This window comes from Etheostoma cragini, chromosome 4, assembly GCF_013103735.1.
Source record: "Etheostoma cragini isolate CJK2018 chromosome 4, CSU_Ecrag_1.0, whole genome shotgun sequence".
NCBI lineage: Eukaryota > Metazoa > Chordata > Actinopteri > Perciformes > Percidae > Etheostoma > Etheostoma cragini.
The window spans coordinates 26,014,940-26,035,378 of NC_048410.1; the positions used below are offsets into that span (position 1 = coordinate 26,014,940).

At 40.4% G+C, this 20,439-nt stretch overlaps 2 protein-coding genes across 6 annotated transcripts in view; both read right to left on the reverse strand.

Annotated features, from left to right (window-relative positions):
* Positions 1–4,953, reverse strand: part of setd5 (SET domain containing 5) — a 62,876-nt gene extending 57,923 nt beyond the window's left edge. For 3 of the 5 annotated variants that reach the window (XM_034868183.1, XM_034868182.1, XM_034868181.1), the window contains exon 1: positions 4,487–4,952. The gene's annotated coding sequence lies outside the window, so the exon portion shown is untranslated. Of the gene's footprint in view, positions 1–4,486 lie in introns of all 5 variants that reach the window. The other 2 variants (XR_004656180.1, XM_034868184.1) reach the window with 2 other exon arrangements.
* A 1,837-nt stretch (positions 4,954–6,790) lies between these two features.
* Positions 6,791–20,099, reverse strand: si:dkey-19e4.5 (UBA_like_SF and PTH2 domain-containing protein). Its single transcript, XM_034868185.1, has 7 exons — positions 19,846–20,099; positions 18,951–19,064; positions 13,507–13,578; positions 13,319–13,393; positions 12,703–12,800; positions 9,178–9,292; positions 6,791–8,604 (listed from the first exon to the last, which is right to left on the reverse strand). The coding sequence occupies exons 2-7, from the start codon at positions 19,056–19,058 to the stop codon at positions 8,518–8,520; spliced, it is 555 nt and encodes a 184-aa protein (XP_034724076.1). The 5' UTR covers positions 19,059–19,064; positions 19,846–20,099; the 3' UTR covers positions 6,791–8,517.
* Positions 20,100–20,439: the final 340 nt, after the last annotated feature.

The following is a 20,439-nucleotide window of genomic DNA, read 5'->3' on the forward strand; positions in this document are numbered from 1 at the left end:
CACATTAGTGCCTCTCACAGGTCTGGATGATGAAGATAACAAAAAAAAAAAAAAAAAACTTTATTTGTCCCAAGGGATACCTTTTCCGGTTTGAGTCTAACCAAATACTACTGTTGTGTTTTGTGAAATGTAAGTGTTTTCTAAAATATTTTTCTAATTTGCTTTTGTGTGTTCTGTTTTAGAGTTGTACTTTGCCCTTCATGGCCACTGTTAGAACGTGGGGGGGGCGAGAAAAAAGCTCAAGGTGACAGAGCAAGGCCCTTATAAACTGGAAAAACCTGACACCAACCATTTGTTTCCTCTTTTGTTTTAGCATGCTGCTGTTCATTACAAAACAAGACTGCTGTGAGCGGTTAGACTCTCATGGTTGTTTTTTTATTCTGTCCTGCTGCTCATTTGCTTTCTCTGCCTGACAACACCCTCTGAGCAAACACACTTGGAAATTTGCTTGTATTGCAATCTCGGTTTCACCTACCATAAAGTATCAAGTATTTTAATCAATCATTACTTCACTTTTTCCTTAGTTACATGAAAGAAAAAGACACAGCACCAGGGGAGAGGAACGATAGAGGGTTGATGTGCTGAAGCCAAAAATGTCTGAGATTTTTACTGCTATAAGCCCAGCCAAGTATCATAAGCAAGACAGAAAAGTAAATGACTAACCACACATAAGGGTGCAATAAAAAATATAATAGTAACAAACAAAGATCAGTGAGAGAGAGAGATGATGATGATGATGATGATTACATAGATTGCCTGCCTCACCCCCCTTTTGGCCTTGTTTTTCCCCCAGCCTCCTCCTCCATTATTCTCCCAAGAAGCATTGCTTCTTGGCAAGAAACAGAATTAACCAGCACAGCCCTCTGCAACACCACTCCACCAACGCAGAGGAAATGCTGGGCCTCATTGGAGCAGCTCCAGAGCTCCTGCACCAATGGGAATGCAGTGATAAGGCAGGCGTCAGAGCGACTTGTTTTTAACCCCGTTGTGCAAGATGGCAAGCCACACAACACACAGCAGCTGCAGAGGGGAAGGTACAGAGAGGGGAAGGTAGCTGGACTGGTGCTATATTTGTCCATATCTACATGATATCGACATTTTAAAAGCATTATTTTTCATATGCTAAATATATAAACACATACATACATACATACATACATAAAGGTGTGACTTAACAGCTGAATATTTTTATACAAAAGACACTACTTGATTTGTCTTCAAGAAACAAGAGAGTTTCAGTTGCTACATGCTAATTAAATAGAGTGTGGTAAAAACTACAATAAATTTAGAGAGAAAATGCACATGGTTGCTTATCACTTATGTGAATTTAATATTTCAGCTTGCATAGGAGGTGGAGATCCGTAACACTGGCTAAGTAGACTTGGTCACACACACTGAACCATATTAACATATCAATAGCTACACCTGCCCCCCATGTAATGATGCAGTGTCATCAGCATGCAAATGAAATATAAAAAAGGACAGGGTTCCCCCTATTCCTCACAGCAACACCCCCTGCTCCCTCTTATCCAACTGCCTGCATTGAGACAGAATGCTGTCTTATTTTGGAAATGTGCCAATATCATGCTTCACTCCATCTTAAACACAGCGCCCCCACATTTTTTTTGTTTTCAAGGGCATGTCACCTAACAGTTAAATTTCTTGGTTTGTGACTGCTTTGTAAATGTGAATAAGTCAGAATTCCTTTGTAAACAATAAACAAGGCCTGGCTAACCTTGCATGTCTGCGCATTCCTGAGATCCCCAATATTTTAGAGGCACATATTGGACAGCAGGGCCCATTCTGTAGACAGCTCCAACCACTAGCACAGTGCTACTCTTGAAGGCAGTCCTCTTTAACCAACTGTTTTAACTCAACACCCTCAACACACGTATATCACTTCAACACATAATCTGAAGGTGCTTGAGATGCGTAGAAAACCAATATGGCGAGTCAGTTCCCGACAGAGCAACAACAAGCAGCCAAGCAGTTCAATCTTAGCTTTCCCAGGGTGGAAGGGTGAGTTAATAAGGCACGTCAGGGGAAGTGCCGGAGGGGCTCATGTTTCCAATGGTTCTGAGAGGCCAGGTTTGCATGCTGCAGCCTACACAGTCTATTAAAAGATGTGAATCATATTCAGAGAATGCCAGTCGCAACCAATGAAACCACGGCTCAGCACACTGCAATCAGGCTTTCCAACAGGCATCAAGATCAATACCAATACTTGGTGCTAGCACCCACAGCAGAGTATAGTTATCGTTGTACTCAAGCAAGGTTGACAACGGTTCAGGAAAACATACTGTTACTTGAAGCCCCAAATACATTTTTCAATATTAAATCAGTTTAAGTGTATTTTAAACAATGTTTGCTTGGAATTTGATTTTTGACTGAGTATGGCCATCTTGAGTTATGACAGGTAAAACAAAATTATCACTGCAGAGGTAGTTACACATTCATTGATCTAACCATGTCCGATAACGACTTTCTCTTTGCTTGCTGTGCACACTGCTCCGGACTACAGGCGTAGCACAATGCGAGGCTACGTGGTGTAGTTTATAGGAGCACAGCTATTCAGGCGACGGCAAGGGCAGCCATTAGTGCTCGGAAAACGGGTCCTAATCAATATAAAACCTCACCAAAAACATACGGCAAGCAAGGAAATGCACTATTTAATCTCTTAGTCTCTTGTCAACTGTGGACGTCGCTAGATCACATTTCAAAATGTGTTACATTTGACCTAAAATGATTATCAACTGCAGTGAAAATGACAAGGAGTAGCTGAATCTTGAAAACAGGTCTTTATTCGTGTAATCATCCCAATAGAGGTAAAGATTAAATTGTACAGCTCTCCCATAATTTGGAAAAGACACGAAATAACGTTACCAAACCACGCAACGTTCTTAAAAAACACAACAGCTAAGGTCTTTCACTTAGTTGAAACTTGTGATTGCTGCATTCCGACTCAACAATGCTGCTAGCACCAAGTCACACGTTGAAATAAAAATGGAGGCTAAAAAAGGAAACAAGAGCTCCCCTCTAAAATGCCACCCATTCCTCTTAACCGCCACCGAGGCTGGGGGTTGGTAGGTGGGGGAGGTGAAGAAGAGCAAGTCACTACCCAACAGATCTGGATTTCTGATTGCTGGATACAACACGAAAAAAAAAAGCACAAATAGAGAAAACACATCCGAGCTTTCAGCTTGAATTCACACGACTAAGCGAATGTTGCCAAAGACAAATGCATTAACATTATGTGGCCAAACACCATCATGTTTCAGACACCATATTTGTTTTCTCTAAAAGCAAACGTATGTGTAGCTACTTGTTAGTAGAAATTTACTGCAGTAATTAGTCAACGTGTCTTTAGGGATATATAGCTAAAGGTTCATAGAGTTTGTGCTTTAGAGTAACGTTGCTGGTTAAAATAAGTACACAATCAACTGGAAAACATCAAAAAAGTTAGCTAAAATGCTAGTATAGCATTTGTTGCCTATGGCTAACGTCAACCAATACAGCAGCTGGTTGCTTGGCTAACATGAGTCGCCAATAATGATCAAATTGCAAGTTGTGTCATGTGTACCTTTAAAAACATTCGACAGTTTCGTGTTCCCATATCAACATGTAACCCATTACTGTCAAAATAACAACGTCAGGATTGGTTTTAACAAGTGCATATTAACAACGTTACCTTACGCAATCTGGTTCTGAACTTCATTACCTTAAAGATGCATGTCTACGTTATTATCAATTCAGCATAATAACAACAACAACAACTATGCAACAAACGCGAATGGATTAGATATGTGTTGCTGGAGTTGCTTAGACTGTTACGTTAGTGGTATGTTAATAAGCCTCTGCGGAAACACATTATCGAAACTTGATTTATATATTAATACAAACGACATCAATGTTTAATTCAGCGGACTCAGAGCAAATATAGTTTCTCTAAGGGTAATGTAACGTTAATAACAATAGCAAAATGTGGTATTAAAACTGGGAACAAACTGAACTAAAGGCACCCCTAATGGACTATTACACGAGTCAAACTCTTGAAAACTTGCAGAATGGTCTTTGGAGCCATGGGGACATGGTTGCTTAAAATACTGCTATGACATTGGCCATTATAAATCAAGTAATGTGGTGGCTTCCCAGACTAACAAGCTAGCTATCAAAACAACACGAGGAGCTGATCAAAAAGTCATGGAAGATCCGTCCAGACACAGCTAAGAGAGCAGCCCTGCAAGGCAGACCATCAACACGGGTGGCTTTTTAGCCAGCCAAGCAAAAGCGACTTAAAAGTGAAAAGATAGTGAGGGCAACCAACTTGTTCTAATAAACTTAAGGTGACGTTTTGACCAAGTTGGTAAGTTTTATGGCTATGCTTCGTTGACTAGCTACTTGATCATTACATGTATGTTATATTTATGTTACTGCCCCCATTTATAGAAGATGATGATCACAATTACCACATATTTAAAGTACTTACCTAAAGAGGCATTCCAAACTTCAGCAAACGAGGCAAATGCATGTACAATGTGAGGTCCTTGGAGTATCCCAACATCAAATCCAACCAGACCAGTAGGCCTGAAGGTAGGCCTCGGAGTCTCCTGTATCCTTTGCCCTTAAAAGTAGCTCCCTCTCCAGGGGTAGGACACAAACTTCTCAGTGTCTCCCACGCATAGGCGGAAAGTTAAATCCCCTGTCCTGTTCAGGTGCACTGCATCCATTGAATGTCTATTATAGATCCCCGTGAATGATGTATTTTAGTGTATTGTATATATACAGTCTCTATTTATAATGGGGTATATGCTGCTGTATGTGATACAGGGCTCTGATTCTGTCTCGGGTCCTTACGTTCGCAGAGGCGCCCATCCCCCTCCTCCTCACCGGCATCGATCGCGGGTCCCAGCGAAACTGACACACAACCACGCCACGGGGTTTACCTGGCAACAGTGCAGGGGCTCTCTCCTTGGGCGGCCCTTGCTGCGATATTCCGCCTCTCGCCAATGATTCGACAGCAATATGTCAGTCATGTTACACACGCGATGTACGTACAAGTCCTTGGTAAATTCCAGCGTCGATTTTTTTCCTCCGTCAACTACGTCAAACGGGGCGGGCACTGCTTTGAGGAGGGCTGGCCGGCTGCGAAATTTCTGTTCCATTTATGATATGTGTGTACTGGTGGCGTGCAAGGAGAGCGAGAGTGGCTGGATTCGGAAGATAATCTGACACCCAACAGAGGAGCTTACCTTCAGAATTTCGGGAAATGCTCGTTATTAAATTCAAATGCCATGGGATTGGAATTAATGTTTTTTTTTATTTGAAGGTTATGTTTATCTATTTAATAAGGAAGGAGCTATCATGCAATTACATAGTAGCAAGCGTTAGCTACAACACGGGGTCTCTGGGGCCCAATTCCAGGGACACCAGAGGCAGGGTTAGCCCACTGGGTCAGCCCCACCTACCGGTATGTCAGATGAATGGAGCGTGAGGCTTATAATATATACATGGTATGAGGTTTCTCTCTCTGGTTGCATTTCAGAAGTGGTTGGACCTCTTCATATAGGCTACAGACTATGAGTTGGGCAGGGAAATTGAACAGTACGCGTGCAAATACTTTTTAATGGTGTATCTACTTTGTTCTCGCTGCCGAAATTAGTCTATTCCCATACTCTACAACAGACACTGAAAATGTAACGGACACAACTTAAATACCTCTCAGCAGCGGATCCCCAAAAAATCTAAGTAGTGACAGGCGAAAAAACGACCACGACCTTTGCTTTGATGTAATGTTAGTTATTGGCTTAGCTACCACGCACACTGGATTAACAAACAAATCGCACTCGTTATTTTCGCCAGATAAAAGTAAAAAATACTTTTTACATATGGATGATTGTGATTTTTATAAACAAATAGTCACGGTTTCTTGTCATGAGACTTGAGGGGTGGGGTGGGACTCTGATTGGCTGTGGTAATAAATGCTAACGTCATTTGTTGCAGAGGTCTGATGAGCTATGGCTACATTAGACAGCGGAATACAATTGTTGCGGATGTGAGGCATAATAAATTTGATTAAGACTCAGTTTCATTATCAGAATCGGGTAATCACGGTTAAGCCGAACAAAGCAGTATACAGATGTAGTAAACACTCGGCTACCTACATGTCATAGTGGCACAAATGCACGCTATGCCTTGACATCATAAATGACAGACCATCATAATGATTAAAGTAGTAAACATGAGGTACAAAATATTTAATCAGTCAAAGTACACTTTTCAATGTTGAAAAAGGCTTCAACACAAGCTAGCTCAGCTGATGGTGAAAATGTATCTTTAATAGTCGAATTATATAAAAGAACACAAACTACCAAAAGCAGTAAGGTAGATATGAGTGAATTGACTTATTATTATTATTATGTTTGACGTTACTCATAATTTCACTAGAATATACATTTTATTAGAATAGTGCTTTCCTGTCCTTTTTGTGTGCATCTTCTCGTAACGTTACACTTTATAACCTTGATCTCCACAATCATTTTTTACAAAACATTAATAATTTAAAGACCGTTCACATGTTTCCCAGCCAGCCTCCCATGATAAGCAGGGGCCATATTTCACAATACTGCCAATGTAACTGCTGTGAAAAAGCAATGTCATATGGTCAGTCCAAACCACGCACTGCAATATTACTGTTCAACCCTTCCCCACACAGCTTTCACCACCACAGCAAATCTGTTTTATATGCAGTGTGTATGTTTGAGTCCGTAAGGTAAAACACGATTCAAGCTGGTTGTTACTCAATCTAGAGACATTTTAATGGTCTCCATAGTCTGGAGCACTAACACAAATGACTGTATAACATAGGAGGTATCAAAATGTGGACATGTTAACTGTCGGTTAAAATGTACATTTCATATTGCATGCATGCCTCTGCCATTATTTTATTTTATTTTTTTGTTACAAATAATAACTTTGACTTTAACCTAAGAATTTTGGGGGAGTCAGTTCATGCCCACAAATATTTGTTAGTGAGAACATACACAACAGCTCACACATAATTCTTTGTGTATTAAGATTATTAATCACCAAGTCCACAATAATTGTCATGTATGCACAATTATGTATTCTGTCAAGGTGTAAATTGAACTTCATTAGTGTAAACTATCCACCACAGGCAGTCAGAGTGCATCAAGTTAGTCCCAGCACAGATCTTTACTATATAATATTTTGGCTCCAGAGGACTTCTCCTCCACCATCAAATTCTACCAATACATCCAAAAATTATAATTAAAAGGTCTAGTGTGAAACAGGTTTAGTTGTTCCTTATCAAAATCAATGTTGCCTGTTCACAAATGTGTCCTTTTTCATGAATATTTGCCACCACCATCAATTCCAAGTATTCCTATGAATATGAAAAGATCGTTTTTTTGTAGTGTGAAGGCTACCGTAGCTGTAATTTACTTTGAACTGTGTGGTGCGTGAAAGATGATTGCCATATATGATCATAACGCTAGATGGGAGATATTCGTACACATTGGACCTTTAAGTATTTTCTTCTTCTTGCACAGATACAAAACATTACAACACTTTTGAGTAACAACATTTGCACAGCTCCTTGAGTAGCCCATATGTTTACTGTACATTTGTTTTTTGTTTTAACCCTGTGCTTACTGTCGTGTACCTGTTGTAACTCTTGCAGCAATGTTACTGTGTCCAAAACAAATTTTTCCTTAGGGAGACCAATAAAGATACTTTGACATACTGTTTAGGATGGCAGACCACAGATTATACAGTATATGGCCCCCCACAGGCATTTACAAAATATAGCCATTTATCAATAATGAGTGATATTATTGGTATTGGTATAGGATAGGGATCTTTGGGAGAATAGTTGCAGACAGACACAAAATCATTTAAACGTCAAAAATGAGTGTTCATATATTATCAGTTCATAAATTACCCTTCACTCAGGAGTAGAGAATCCAACACGGACATACAACTGCTATGGGTATAATTATAATTACAATATGTATTAGTCCACAGCACACTGCCCCTTAAATAAGCACAACTACAATATTGGTCAAAGACCAAAAATGCCTGATTTTACTTTGCCATATCCGACACTGGACAACAGACTAGATGTGTTTGAACATGGATTAAGATTCTAATGTGACTATATTCTAAGTAGATTGCCTGTTTGGAAAAGAGAAAGGTCACCAGAAATTGAAAATTTGACTGCCTTTGCCATGTTTTCCTGCGAACAACCGGCTCCTCTCTCCTGCTCTTAACGGCCGAATAAGCGGCTCAGACAAAGAATGAAAGGGAAATAAATGGCTGATGGTGTTTTCTGGTGTTGGGACATGTCTTGTTTTCCCTTGTTCTTTAGGCCTTTTTTTTTTTAAAGGTTGTTACACACTTGCATGCCAAGACTCTCCCTGCCGCTGGGAAATGCTGCCCTCTGCTGGATGCACTGTGGCACTGCAGAGCTTTGCCTCTCCCACTGTGAGGATGAGCCCCTCAGAGCAGCTTCAGACTCCCAGTGACATTGTTCACCATCTCTTCCTCCCCCATGATGGCTAGGACAGTGCGGGACCCAGCCTCCACCTGCCAAAGACAAGTGGGGATAGTTTTGTACTAAGACTCCTAATGTCAAGTCACAAGGCAACACTGACTAATGGCGCTTCCCCATTGCTAGTACCAGCTCTACTCGGCTCAGGCGCGCTTTCCCGTCTTCTTTTTCCATTGCAGATTTAGTACCGCCTCATGCGTGAGGCAAGTGTGTCTGCTCGTCATAGAGACGCCACGGAAAACGGCCGTTACCTAACACGACACACGCACAGAATGTGAAAGGTGTGTTGTTTTTGATTCTGTTGCCATGGCCAGAAGACAAATTTTGTTTCAAAAGAAGCTGGAGGAAACACCGCTGGGGAACTATTTAAGGTGTATGGTATCGCCTCAGCTCACTTAAAACAGAGATGATACTAAAAAACGTACCTGTTGGCAGGTACCAGAGACTTTTTTTCATAATGGAAAAGCAAAAAAGAAGAGTAGAATCGAGGTGAGTCGAGCAGGTACCATGTAATGGAAAAACACCATAACATTTTTTGAGAATAACTACTCGTGCCTCCAAAAGACATTAACACGTAAGATAATATGAAAATAGCCTTTTCCACTCACCTGGGTAAGCCCTACATCCTGGACCAGGTATGTGGGCAGGTTGAGGCTCATGGCCAGGGCCTGTAGTTCCAGTAGATGAGCCACGTTGGTGCCCTGGACCACAACCTTCTTGGCTCTGTATCAACATCATGCACATTTAATTTTTATCATTAATATTAATTAGACTTTACTTAATTATTAAAAAAATATTATAAAATCTGGCAAAAGATGTGGCAACATTGTCAGCAATAACACACCTGACTTAGCATTTCTACAAACACTGATAGAACCCAGGATACCCCAGAAAGATGCCAGAACACAGATGGTAGAAGATGATATGAAAAGAAAAAAGCTAAAGTTACACAGCTATCCAGACACAGTTGAAGGATTGTATTTTTTAATTTAAAAGACTGAAGGGTGACAAGGATGAAAATTTCAGGAACTGGAGCATGAATGGAGTAACATTTTGTTTTTCTGCAAACAGCAGCAGTAGAACATGCTTGCTTCTGCTAAATGAACTATTATGTTGCCACACCGGAACTAAAAAAGGACGGAAGTTAACCGCTAGCATTAACGTTGATCAACAGGCTTCAGACTGGTCAGGAATATCAGAACAGCTGTAGTAAATTTGTTTGTTTGCGGTCTTTTTTTTTTTTTTTTTTTTACATATATGAGTGCCTTTTTATGTGTGTGACATGTTAGTTATGGTTCTAATAGTTGATAATGGTTATGTAACATAATTTTATGTAATGTTTTTGCCTGTTATGTTTAATTTATCAGCAATAAAGACAGATTTTTGTTAACAAAATGTTTTTCTGAACATCAATGACATTCAAAACGGTGATAACTGAAACAGATAGACATGGTGTATATGTATCTATACATGATACACGTATATACACATATGTATTGCAAACAGACCTAAGTACTACACAGATAAGAACATCTGCATCTGCACCACCAAAGTGAACATAAAATAACTATAAATTATATAAATATGCTGTATTTATATAGCGCTTTTCCAGTCTTAACAACTGCTCAAAGCGCTTTTACATCTACAGGAAACATTCACCATTCACACACATTCATACACTGTGGCCGGGGCTGCCGTACAAGGTGCCACCTGCTCATCAGATAAACATTCACACACATTCACTCCGATGCGCAGCACCGGGGGCAACTCAGGGTTCAGTGTCTTGCCCAAGGACATTTCGACAATGACTGCAGGGGCGGGGATCGAACCACCAACCTTCCGATTGGCAGGCAACCGCTCTACCACTGAGCCACAGCCGCCCCTTTTCTTTTTTTCAAATTCATCATAGTTTTATTAAGAACAAAATGTGATTGGAACAAAAATAAATAAACCTTTGGATCTTTTTATAAAGTGCATCAGTGGTGGACTATCCGCTATATACCCTGCTACAACACCCAACATTTTTCATTATGTCTTACACAATGATTGTTTTGATGATCGAAAAATATACTGCTGTTAGTGACATACAAGACACTAGAGTGTACACACACACACGGCTGCACAGAGCCCTTGCTCAAGTGTTTGGTAGAACACCACTAGTGTTTAGTGGCAGTCAGAATAAAGAACAGCTAATAATAAGCAGTCCTTCAGCACGGTTGTTGCCAGGAGAGCAGTGTGTGGAGTTCAGTCAGCCGCACACAGCTGCTTCAGTGTCTCCTCAGGTGTCGTTTCCAGTCCTGAACAGATGATGAACCTCATCACTGCCCCACCTCACACAGCATCTGCCAGGACAGACACCTGCCACTCAGAGGTCATTCCCTCTGTAAAGACTCACCCGCCTTTCACTACTTAGAACCCACCACTGTTCATGTTACATCTGCCTCTTTCAGTCAGGCTGATACAGGATTTCAGTGGAGAAGCAAACTTCTCTTCCACCTTTAAAAGCTTTTACTGTAGCCACTCTGGACCACTTTAAACAGTTCTCTTCACACCGAGGTGACTGTCCTGACTTTGGCCGACAGTGCTTGCTTGAAGCGCTGTCGCTTAATGCTAAATGCATTTGCCACTGTTGTCAAAACCCACACAATCAACAGACAGAGACGGCATCTTGGAAGTTTGTGATCAATTCTGTATGGTGATGTACCAAGTGGTGTCCCATTTCGTAGGGGTATGTTTTCACCCCTACCCCTTACCCTTTGGTTTAAAGGGCCAAGGGGTAGGGGTAAGGGGCAAGGGGTAGGGGTAAGACAGAGAAATGGGGTTCAGCCTAACTCTTCCTCCTGTACAGTAGCTAGCGCTCTGCTAACGTACAACTGGTCAGAATAAGACCTTTGTCAAAATTACAACAAATTGGAAAGCGAGGGTCTTATAATACATCCATGGGAGAATATGGACAACTTTTTGGCTCGGTACATTTCTGCAATCTCTATGCCTTACTTTTGTTGAGTTAAGTGTGATTTATGTCTCTGCGTTAAATCTATGGCGTGGCTGCGAGACACGGACCCCAGGCGCCGTAGCCTGATGTGCACCTCTCGAAAAATGTAACTACACGTCGTGGCAAGTTGCTCGGCCATGGCTTGGTAGCGTTGCATTCCCATTCATTCTCATTTCCTGGTTCTCCTTCTCCATAAACAACATGGAATCAAGGAGAGGGTTAACTTATCCTGCTACAGATTTCCCACTATGATCAGAAAACAGAGGTAAGACACTTTGTTTCTCTCACTATATCTTTTGCGTTGCTACTCTCTCTGAAGCTAATCATGTCACAATCTCACTTACTCTACCACACACTCCCCACGGTAGCACACACACATGTCGGCCCTGCTATTCTCTTAGAAAGTTCAACGCACATACCAACACACAAGTATAAACTTCAGGCCACTTACATAGGTAAAGGCAAAATCTCTGTGTGGGGCCTGCACACAACCATTAATCACTCTTAAGTCTTTTCTTTTTAACTGAACATCCCTGTTCCTCCCAATAGGCATGATTTTTTTAATAGCACAAATATTTAAACATTTTTTTTTTCTTTAAATGACTGCCCTTTTCCTAACAGTTTCCAATTGCTGCTTCTCAGATGGTTCTGTGTGACATGTCAGGTTAGTGTTTTACAATTACAATAAATTAACCTTGAAGGTTGCAGAGCTTTAGATATGGACAGTGAACTTTCCATGCTATATTTTTAATATATTTTAATATTCTTTTAAGGAAAAAAATCAAATGTAAAAGATATACAGTATGTACTGTAAAATGTAAAGGAATGGCATTGTTAGGAGTTTTTTAGATTATTGTATATCATTTTTAAATTGCTAAATGTCAAAGTTCATTGCTTGCAGCTCATGTTTTGCTTTAATTTTTCTTGTTAAATGTATGGTCACTAAAAGGGAATTAACAATGATTCTATATCTGTATCTTAAAATTAGTACATATTCAGTGTAAAACAAGTAAATTAATTTTAAGGCTTTGCTAATGAACTAACATCACAAAGTGAGTTGGTGTTACATACAGATAGAGAGCTACATAACAAATGCACAACCTTTCAGTGCATATCCTCTATACTGTACAGGCCTTACCCACTGTGGTCCCACTTCCAGGCCATCTCCCTCCAGCTGTTCTTCTCTTGTAGAGTCTGGTATAAACCCACAGCAGCATGACCAACTTGGGCTGCAACCTGCACAAACACACAGATATTTTCAGCCGTACTGAAAAAGGCCTATATGTAATGTTTCTGACCAATTTCAAACAAAGTTAAACACTGAAAAGATAACGGCACAAAAAAAAATCTTTTTTTTCCCTATCTGAATCAACATAAGAACACTATTTGCATAAAATCTTTTTAGTGAAACTGATTACTGAACTACTCCAATTTACAGTAAAGAGCTCAGTACCTGGTAATAATTATTAAAAGAACGTGGGAAATTACAGACTAAAGCAAAGTAAAGACATGCTTTGTGAAATAACAACACAAAGTGGCTTTACTGTAAAAGTAGACATATGATTGATTAAATTTAGGAGTAAGAGCCTAAAAGTTAACTTGGCTGAAAAGTCCTCTAATTGTTTGCCAGTGGAGAAGCAAACAATGACTGAGCTGTTGTTATATATTAGGACACTCTCTTTAGGATAGATTGTGTAATTTAACACAGCATACTGTACATCCCACAAAGTACACATAGGCACCGCTGAATTTACCTTTCCAACACCCATGGCAAGGTCCATGTTCACCACAAATACCATCTTGAACATGAGGTCATCGTCTCCTTCCTCCTAAAGGGTTGAGAGCATACAAAAAGAGACACTGAGATTTGGCTTTGGACAAACTCCACAAGGTCTAATGTACCAAGGTGTACCTGTGGGGACTAAGGCTAGCTTATGGGCACCTCATTCTCCAGCTTGTTGAAGTAGTACATTGCCGCCTCCTCGGCAGACACGTTCCGAGTGTGTAGAAGTGCCTGAATTGATGAGAAACAATGAAAAGTTTCAGATAACAAATAATATTGTGATCATACCTGCCCTTTACTTTGTCTGACAAACAATACTAAGCAATACATATATTTAGTAAAATCTCATTTTTCACAATTTGTTTATATACATCGCTCAATTAAAACTTATATATACACAATATATTATTTGGGATATTCAACAACATTAATGAAAAGCCTAGCTACAAACAGATTGAACAGTGGTATCAAAATCAAAGCACTGAAACCAGTCACTTACATTTTTTTTGTGATACTTTAAAAAAAAAATAGAAATTAACTTTATTACTCAAATTAAGCCATTTAAAAAAAAAAACTGTTAGATTAATTAACTGTACTGTCCCGCAGTACTTGGCCTTGTAGGCTATTTGCAGTATATTTAATCGTTTTTGAACTAATTATTTTGCACATAAATGACACTTGTATGTCGCCTCTGACAGCCCTGCATCAGTGCTCTGTGCATGTCCTCGGCTTCGCGGGTGAGACACGACTAGACTATTAATTTAAAGCTTTTACTCTTAAACACAAAAGGCACGTCTACTTTAATATATACTGCATGTTTAAACATATTTGTGGTCAAGCTCAGTGCCTCGCTGTGTTGCATTAACTCTGAAACTTTCTCTGTGAGTCCCTCACATTTTCCGGTTAGTCTGTGGATGATGGTGTGGCGTGCTGGCGCTGTATATTAACAAGTTCTTCAAACCTCAGCCCTCCACAACAGCAATGAACCTCATATCCGGAGCAATAAAGTCGGCAATTCCTTCCGTGATATTATTTTTGTCTGGGGAACGCTACCGTCGTTGCGGGTGGGTGCGCCTCTAGTTTTAAAACCATTATTAACTATAATAACTCTGATATGTTCATATAGCCTACTCAAAAAAGACAGGGCAACCTAACGCAGGAAAGTTAGCTTATCATTTTTAGGTGATATGCCATCTTCGTAGTTGAGCTGCAATATGCAAACTGTTACTTGCAAACTTTGCATTCAACTTTTTTCCGTTATCTATTTTTGCAAAATGCTGCAACACTGACTGTAAATTAAACACTCACAATTAAATCAATATTCCGCAAACCACTAAAACAAGGCTTTCTAGTTCTATCTTCAATCTATCCCCAGTGGGTCGGGCTAATCGTGAAAACAAGGGGGGTGTTCTGAAGACAGACTGACGTTGCGCCAAGTGTCCAGGGTCTTCTCTGGCGCTCTACGGATGCGCGCCGTGGAGAGCTCCATGTACACAACATCCAAAAAGGAAAGGGTCCATGTGCAGATAGATGGGTCATGAGGTGGCTTCCAACGTGTTGTAATCATTCTCTTAGCAGCTGTGAGTCCAGCAAACACACGTTTTTGAGCTTTAGAGAGCTGGAAGGCTGACAGGTCATTCAGAATCAAAACATTTACAGTAACTGGTACAGTAACATTAATCAAGGTGAAAATTTTGGATGCAATATTGTTCCAGAACTGACCAGCAGGAGATCACTCCAAGAACATGTGAAGATACTGTATTTACCTTGAGCTTTAATTGGGCAGAAAGGGCATAAAGGGCTGTTAATTCACTTCATGTGGAGTTCTGTTTCAGAATGTTGTTTATTTCTCTCTTGACTAATGATCATTCTAAAGCTACCCAGTAGGGCAGCACAATTAATCGAATTTTAATCGCAATCACGATTTTGACTTCCCACGATCAAATTTGTGTGATCAAGCATTTTTTTTTTTAAAGCATCATTTCATAGAACGTTTTTTTTGCATGGCCGATCTACCGCTCCGTAACCCCTGTCAGATCATGTGCCAGTCAGAGTTGTTCACTGCAAACCGTGCAGCTTAGTTTCTAGATGTAGACAGTAGCAGAGGACAGAGTAACGGGAGGAAAACTCAACAGATAGCAGTCGGTTATACGTCGGTCTCAAGGTTTACCAGTTTACTAGTAAACGCAACATTTTGTCCCATCTGTGTTGTTTTTCAGACAACCACAGTGCTAGTTGGTGCTAGTTAGCATCTGTTAGCTGTTAGCTCCTCTATGACGCACCGGTGCTAATGTCCTCGCATCCGCTGCAATGCTGTTTATATGGATATGATTTAATTTTGCGTTACATGACCCCTTTTGTCTGTAAAGCCGTACCTGTGTTGGATCTCTCCTCTACTCTCTCTCCTCTTACTCTCCACACAGCCCGGCCACACAGCACCGGTCCACACTTCTGAAATTTGTCTACAGTTTTAATTGTTATTAACACAGCTGTATATTGTTAAGTATGAGGGGCAAACCTGTATTTGTACCGGTGTTTCGGCGGGTAACCGATATCACGGCCACGGCGAAGAAAACAGAAGAAGTTATTGAATGCAACTAACTTCAGTTGGTAGAGTAATAGCATGTGAGACGGAGCTGCTGGACCTGGGCAAGAGATGTGACCCATGGCCACAAAAATGCAGCGCAGTGACGATACAGACATTTCATATACACACACGACGTGTGTGCCCACCATTCGACCCGAGCTGGACCTGTTCATAATGTGTCAGCCGTCTCTCGGTGAGTAGCGTCCATCACACTCCCTCTCGCAGTTATACATAGCCTATGTGACGATAAAAATTTGTTTTGCTTAAAATCAACAAATAATCGTGATCAAAATTTTGATCAAAATAATCGTGATTATCATTTTGGCCATAATCGTGCAGCCCTACAACCCAGCCAGTTAACAGTTTGTAACAGTGAGTCCAATCTAGTGACTTTTGCTTCTAGGTTTTGCAGTTTCAGTGACACAGCTTTGCGCGTATTAGAGCAGAATAGTATGGTGTTGCTCCTAATGAACCTTTTTAATTGCGTCCCACAATATCCTGGGGTCCTCTACAGAGCCAACATTAATACCTGCAAATATCTGGAATTCTGCTATGCACTAAGTGATAAAGAATTCATTATTCAGTAAAGCAATATTAAAACACCATCTAGCAGCACGTTGAGAGAGACTGTCTAGGGTGGTGGTGCAAAAGACCTCTTTATGGTCAGACAATGCCATTGGAAGTAACAGCACTTTATCAATTGAATGGAATAATTGAGGGGATGCAAAAGAAAATCTATTCTGGAAAAAGATTCAAGTCTACCTGAAAAAAAAGAAATAATCCTTACAGGTGGGATTAGTTGCACACCAAAAATCTATAAAACCCAAGATGCTGGCCCATGATTTCAGAGCATTTGTGGCTTATGCTTGAACACCCATGATCTTTGCATTAAACCAATCAATGTTTGGGTCCCACACAGCATTGAAGTCCACACCAACTCCTTTGGTTTTGAAGCCTGCCGAGGAGGATGTAACTGTATGATAGAATCTGTTGGCTAAACGGCCGGTACTGTCTGTAGCAAATGAGTCTCCTGTAATAATGCAATGTCATGTTTTTTAGGTAAGGCTAGGGTGCTGGCTCGCTTGTGAGGTGCATTCAGACCGCCACAGTTCCAGACAAAAAATGTAAGATAACCCAATATTTAAAAAAGCTGCGTTCTAAATAAAAGTAGATGTGGAAAAGCAACAAGAGTGCATCCAAGTATAAGTCCCTCAACACACAGAACATTTAAAACACAGAACAAAAATAGACAAGACAGTGACACAAAGGGAAGCCAAGACGAGGGGGGAAATATAGCCAGAAGGCTAACACTCAAAATAGGTCTGTGATTAAGATTTGACACGGGGCAGCCAAAAGGAACAGCAGTCCTTAGTTACCTGGTTGCAACCGCAACTGATTCCAATTCACTTTAAAATAAACACATTTCTTGTCTACAAGAACAGGAAATAAAAAGCACAAAAAAAGCAAGCACACTGTAAAGGACAGTCTTCACTAACAGTTGCCCAACTAACCTATGGAGCGCAGGCTATATTAAACAGGACACATGTCATTCCAAAACACAGTCTCTGTAATCATGTCAGAAAGCAATGCAATAAAACTAGGACACATCTGCCCCCGACTATGGGTGGAGAATTCCGCATAGCCTGTAGGATCGCCTTCCTGGTTGTGTAGCAAAGATCTTGAAAATCAACTTGCGACTAGTAGTGGTGTTGTCCTTTGGACTATCACTGTAGTCCAAACTGATCTGTACATCTGTCAGTTTCTGGAGCAACTTAGGCAGGAAACGCGAGAGATACTTAAGAACGATAATAACGATAAGAACGACGATGGGGATGTTGCATCTTTGGTTTCTGTCTTCTACACCTGCTAGCTTTACTTCCAGCTCTTGAAAAGCGTGGCGATGGCTGTAATAGTACCCGAGTTGCTTTCCACTGTAGTTTTTAAATCGTCCACATCAGAACTGATAGAGCCAAGGCTTGCAGTTATAGATGCTAGCTGAGCATGGATAGCAGTTAGCTTATTGATGCTGTCAATCCCCACCTGTTGAATCTGACGTGGTTCTATGTAGCTTTTCTGTTTCTCCAGTAATGCATCTGCAATGGCATCTGTATTGCCACGTTGGTGTTTCTTCTTGTTTGCCATTGTGCTTTAAATGACTCTATCGAGGACAAAGTGGTAGAATAATGGAGTTGGAACCATATAACACAACTATTTGGCAAAATTGGGCCAGGAGCTAAACCTTGAGCCGCCATCTCTGTCAAGCCGATCACGTGCCTGGATCACCTCCCTAGGGAGGCGCCCAGGAGGCATCAGATGTCCAAACCTCCTCAACTGGCTCCTTTCGACGCGAAAGAGCAGCGGCTCTACTCCGAGCTCCTCTTGGATGACTGTGCTTCTCAACCTATCTCTAATGGAGATGCCAGCCACCTTCCCGAGGAAGCCCATTTCGGCCGCTTGTACCCTTTTGACTCCATGCATGTTTTAAACTATGAATACCAACTTGTGACTTCTAAGAGGCAATTTAGAGTCCCTTCAATCAAGCTCAAAAACTCTTTTGAACATCAGTCTATCCTGTAGCTAAACCATAATCATTGTGCAATCTGGATCACAGGATATATTGCATTTCATGTTTCTTTGTCATGGCTGTTGATGTGTTTTCATCTTTTGTACTATCTGTGTAATTGTTGTCTAACTTTGTGTGTACTTTTATTTTTTGAGCAGAACCACTCAGGAACCCAAAATGAATTTTAGTGTTAATCGATAGTAAAGTTGTATCTTATTGTATGCTATTCAAATTAATTTGATAATGAGATAATATTCTTTATGTAACAGCGGTGAATTGGAATGTTTAGCATGAAAGCTGTTAAGTAGTGCAGTGTTCACTTTAGATAGTATGGATCATTGGAGGTCAGAAATGGGACCATGCTACGTTGCCATTCATACAAATTATTGAATGTTTATGTATATTTAGCCAACATGTGAAAATCAGCTGCACACCCTGAGTGTAATGTCCCACCTGTTTGGCTGCCTCTTCTGGGATGTCCAGCTCTCTGAGCTGCTGCAGAAAAACAGGGTTGACTTCCTGAGAGCCAGAGTCTGGGCCTGACTGCTCTGATGGCTCCATTTTTGACTGTAATAGGAAAACAATAACAGTGCATGCCTCTGAATGCATACATGATTATTTGTACATTTGGATGGGTGGATCTAGGCTTAAACAAACTATACACGCCAATAGAATAAACTGAAGCCTACAGCCTTAAAATACACATGCATATCGTATATACACATCTAGCTAACGTTACTGGGAAACTGTCACACTGTGTTTTAACGTTTATATGAATTGAATTGTATAATTTTGTAAAACGTCGTAGGTTTGGGTAACGTTATCTTACCAAGCAAGGCCGTATAAAAGATTTAACAAAGTGTGATACGACACCATCTTTATGCGAGAAGGGAATATGAAATGAACTAAAGAAACCACTGAAATAGGGCCACAAAGTGTAACAAACACAAGTCCGAAGCTAGCTAACGTTGGTTCTAGTTGACAGATGTGTTAGCTTACCAAACACACGTTAACTAGCTAGCTAGTTACACGCGCACACGCACCTCTCAACACCTTCTACACACCATTCAAATTAGCATCGCAAACAAAGCAGCTAACCTTAGCAACGTTAGCTTTTGTTTAGACTGCTAAACTATTAGAGTGAGAATACAAATAACTGCACGACGATGCTTAAAGCCAATGCTTTCTTGACAGTTGATTAACGTTAGGACATCCTTACATGCTAAACAGCTGGCGGTACAACGGTAGCTAACATTAGCAGCTACTGCTAACTGCACTAACGTTAGCTTCAATCTAGCAGCTTTCCTGCAGTTACCCATACAAATATTCATACATGTTAGTTAGTTACCTATTCTTCCGTGCAAAACAACGAAGAGCTTTCTAGAAGTATTAGTTTTCACCTTCGAGGGAACAATTTATGTGTGAATGTGAAATTACATAAAGTGTAATCCCGACTGCACTGTATTCAGCGTTAACGTTACTCCATTTTGGACCCTTATGGCTGGCACAGAATGCTGCCTCTTGTAGAGAGTGGCGTTACAGATGTTCTGTGATGATGATGCGGGTGCATGAAGCAAATGTGCCCCACGCAGTGGTGTAAGAAGTATTGAGTTTCTTTAATTAAGTAAAAGTACAAATAACACACTATAAAAAATAAAATGTTATATGTAAAAGTCCTGCATCTAAATCGTTACCCAAGTATCATCAGGAAAATGTACTGAAAAGTAAAAGTAGGCTACTCAATGCAGAAAAGTCCTCACATTTTAGAAACTGGAAACGATCCCAATGGTCTAATCATTTCAGCAGGACGTGTAGGCCGTTATATTAGTATATTTAATTTATAATAAAACTTTTAATTTCATAAACTACATGTGTTTTGTGTGCAAAAATCTTAATTTGTAGTAACTAGAACTGTCAGATTAACAGTGGAGTAAAAAGTACA

What these genes read in the sequence shown, in the direction of transcription:
- si:dkey-19e4.5 (XM_034868185.1), bottom strand. Translation starts at nt 19,058, where the DNA reads ATGGAGCCATCAGAGCAGTCAGGCCCAGACTCTGGCTCTCAGGAAGTC. An exon ending in CAGAAGAGGCAGCCAAACAG is followed by an intron (nt 13,579 to 18,950) that starts GTGGGACATTAC and finishes TCATCAATTCAG; the next exon opens with GCACTTCTACACACTCGGAA. An exon ending in TGGAAGTGGGACCACAGTGG is followed by an intron (nt 9,293 to 12,702) that starts GTAAGGCCTGTA and finishes ATGTTGATACAG; the next exon opens with AGCCAAGAAGGTTGTGGTCC.